This window comes from Gregarina niphandrodes, assembly GCF_000223845.1.
Source record: "Gregarina niphandrodes unplaced genomic scaffold scaffold00011, whole genome shotgun sequence".
Classification (NCBI taxonomy): Eukaryota; Apicomplexa; class Conoidasida; order Eugregarinorida; family Gregarinidae; genus Gregarina; species Gregarina niphandrodes.
In genome coordinates this window covers 21,482-23,558 of record NW_011645781.1, presented here as the reverse complement: position 1 = coordinate 23,558, position 2,077 = coordinate 21,482, and the positions used below count along the sequence as shown (strand labels likewise).

The 2,077-nt window shown below is 52.0% G+C and overlaps 1 protein-coding gene across 1 annotated transcript; it reads right to left on the bottom strand.

Annotated features, from left to right (window-relative positions):
* Positions 1–655: 655 nt before the first annotated feature.
* On the bottom strand, positions 656–1,783 carry GNI_065900 (hypothetical protein; the record flags this gene model as incomplete). The annotated part of the gene is made up of 1 exon (XM_011131844.1): positions 656–1,783. The coding sequence occupies one exon, from the start codon at positions 1,781–1,783 to the stop codon at positions 656–658; it is 1,128 nt and encodes a 375-aa protein (XP_011130146.1).
* Between the last annotated feature and the right edge of the window lie 294 nt (positions 1,784–2,077).

Genomic DNA, 2,077 nt, shown 5'->3' with positions numbered 1-2,077 from the left:
TTATGGAATCTGGCCCGCCTATATATTTGCATGATGAACATGGATTCCCTCTTGCCAAAGATTTCTCTCCCGTGTGGCTTAAGTACAAGGACATCAACAATGAAACGATTGTCGAGACATCACGACTAACAAATGCACCAATTGGAGATGAACGACTGGCAGTATGGAATGAGTTAAAACAGTTTGTTCCATTCCAAGAAACGCATGGTACTTGAATGTACCGGTCGATGAATGTTCGATGAATGTTTCGAGTCAATGACATTTCGAGTCAATGATAAATAGTGCCCTCACACAGCAGCCACCTCATGCAGCATTGCTGCAATGATGGAACGTTACTCCAAATTGGCGGATAAAGTGAAGGAGTCTCAAGGTGAAGGGCTGGCCTCAAGGCGAAGGGCTGGCCTCAAGGTGAAGGGCTGGCCTCATGGCGAAGGGCTGGCCTCAAGGTGAAGGGCCTCAGCGTGAAGCCTGGTCTCTTATAGTGGTCTCTTATAGTGGTCTCTTATAGTGGTCTAATATTTAAACGTCTTTCGCCTTGTTTGAACGTTAGCCAAACTCAAAAATCTTCTTCTTAAAACCAGCGCACTTGAGTGTCAAGAACCCTCACTGCACTAGGCACTCGGACTGGAACATTTCGGCTAACTGAGGATCTCGATTAACCGAAGAGTGCGTGTAGCAGTTCTTCTCGCCTCATCACGCCTTGCCCCATCACACTTGGGGTCATGTCACCCGACGAGGTGAGGAGGGTACTGGTGGTGTTTTCCCTGGTTGACGGTGGCAGATGGCTTCGTGACAGCTTGGTAACCGTCGCTTTGAGAGGATGATTGGGGCATCGCTGGAGGAGGTCGTGGAAGTAAGTCGGCCACAATGCAGCTTTATCAGCGCTTGTAGGAACGAACACCTCAACCCCGAGAACATCCTTCCACGCTGCAGCAGGAGTGAAGTAGCTGCACACGGACACAGGCGCATGATCGACACTCGTCTCTGCCACACCCGTCTCTGCAGCACTCGTCGCCGGGCTAGGCATACTACCTACCCCTGCCGCTGGACCTTTAAGCTCTTGACCCCTAGTCTCTTCACCACCAGTCTCTTGCCCACTAGTCCGCAGCGTGCGGGGCGGCTGCTGCTTTCTGGGAATCAGACCCACCGCCTCCGGAGCCACATCGATTCTGGGCACGGCAGCTTCAAAGCGGTCTGACAGTTGGTTTGAGTTCCCGTATGCGATCCCCGATAACGTTGTGGCTCTCTTCCATAACGGCCTAGATTCCGACGGCTCCTTTCTCTTCTGAGGTGTCATCACAGCACTATCACGACTTACAAGAGTAGTGTCAGGTGAAGTCCCAGCATCCATCGCAGGAGTGCTCGGTAAGACATAGCGAGCCGGCAAGGCAAACTGCTCAATCTGGCTCAATTCGAGTTTCAGTTGATTCCTTGCTCTCACAAACTTCGCAGCGGTCGCCGCTCTCTGAAATGCGATTCGCTCTCTATAGTGGCCATCGGATCGCGACTGACGACCTGAGGAATGACCAGAGTGGGAGCCTGCGTGATGACGACCATGTGTGCGACCATGTGTGCTCGAGCCATCCTCTTCGTCCGAGGAGTCCGTAGCTATTTCCCTACGGTAGCCTTTGGCTCTACGTCCTAAGTAGTTGTCGCCGTCATCTGCGTCGCCATCTGGCTCCGCAGAACGCTCGGTTGGGTGCACTGCCGTTGGGCGACCTCCTCTGTGCAGAAATCGATTCAAACCTGTATTTGATTCCAACAGTTGACGAGATAATAGCATCCTATCGTTGGTTCTACGACCGCCGGTGGTAATACGACCGCCGGTGACGTCCGTTTTCACAGACGTTAATAAACTAACTTCATTTGTGTCTAAACTATCCCCTCCAAATACCAGTTCCGTCGAGACAGGGACAATCGAAGACGCCTCACTTAAGTCGTGAATGGTATGGGAGCATAGACGGTCTTCTACAAGCGATATGGCTGGGTCGAAATACGCGCGTTCATAAAGGCCGATGAAACTATTCACCTGACTGACCTGCCAGGCCAGCCACAATGTCTCGCCTCTTGTCATCGC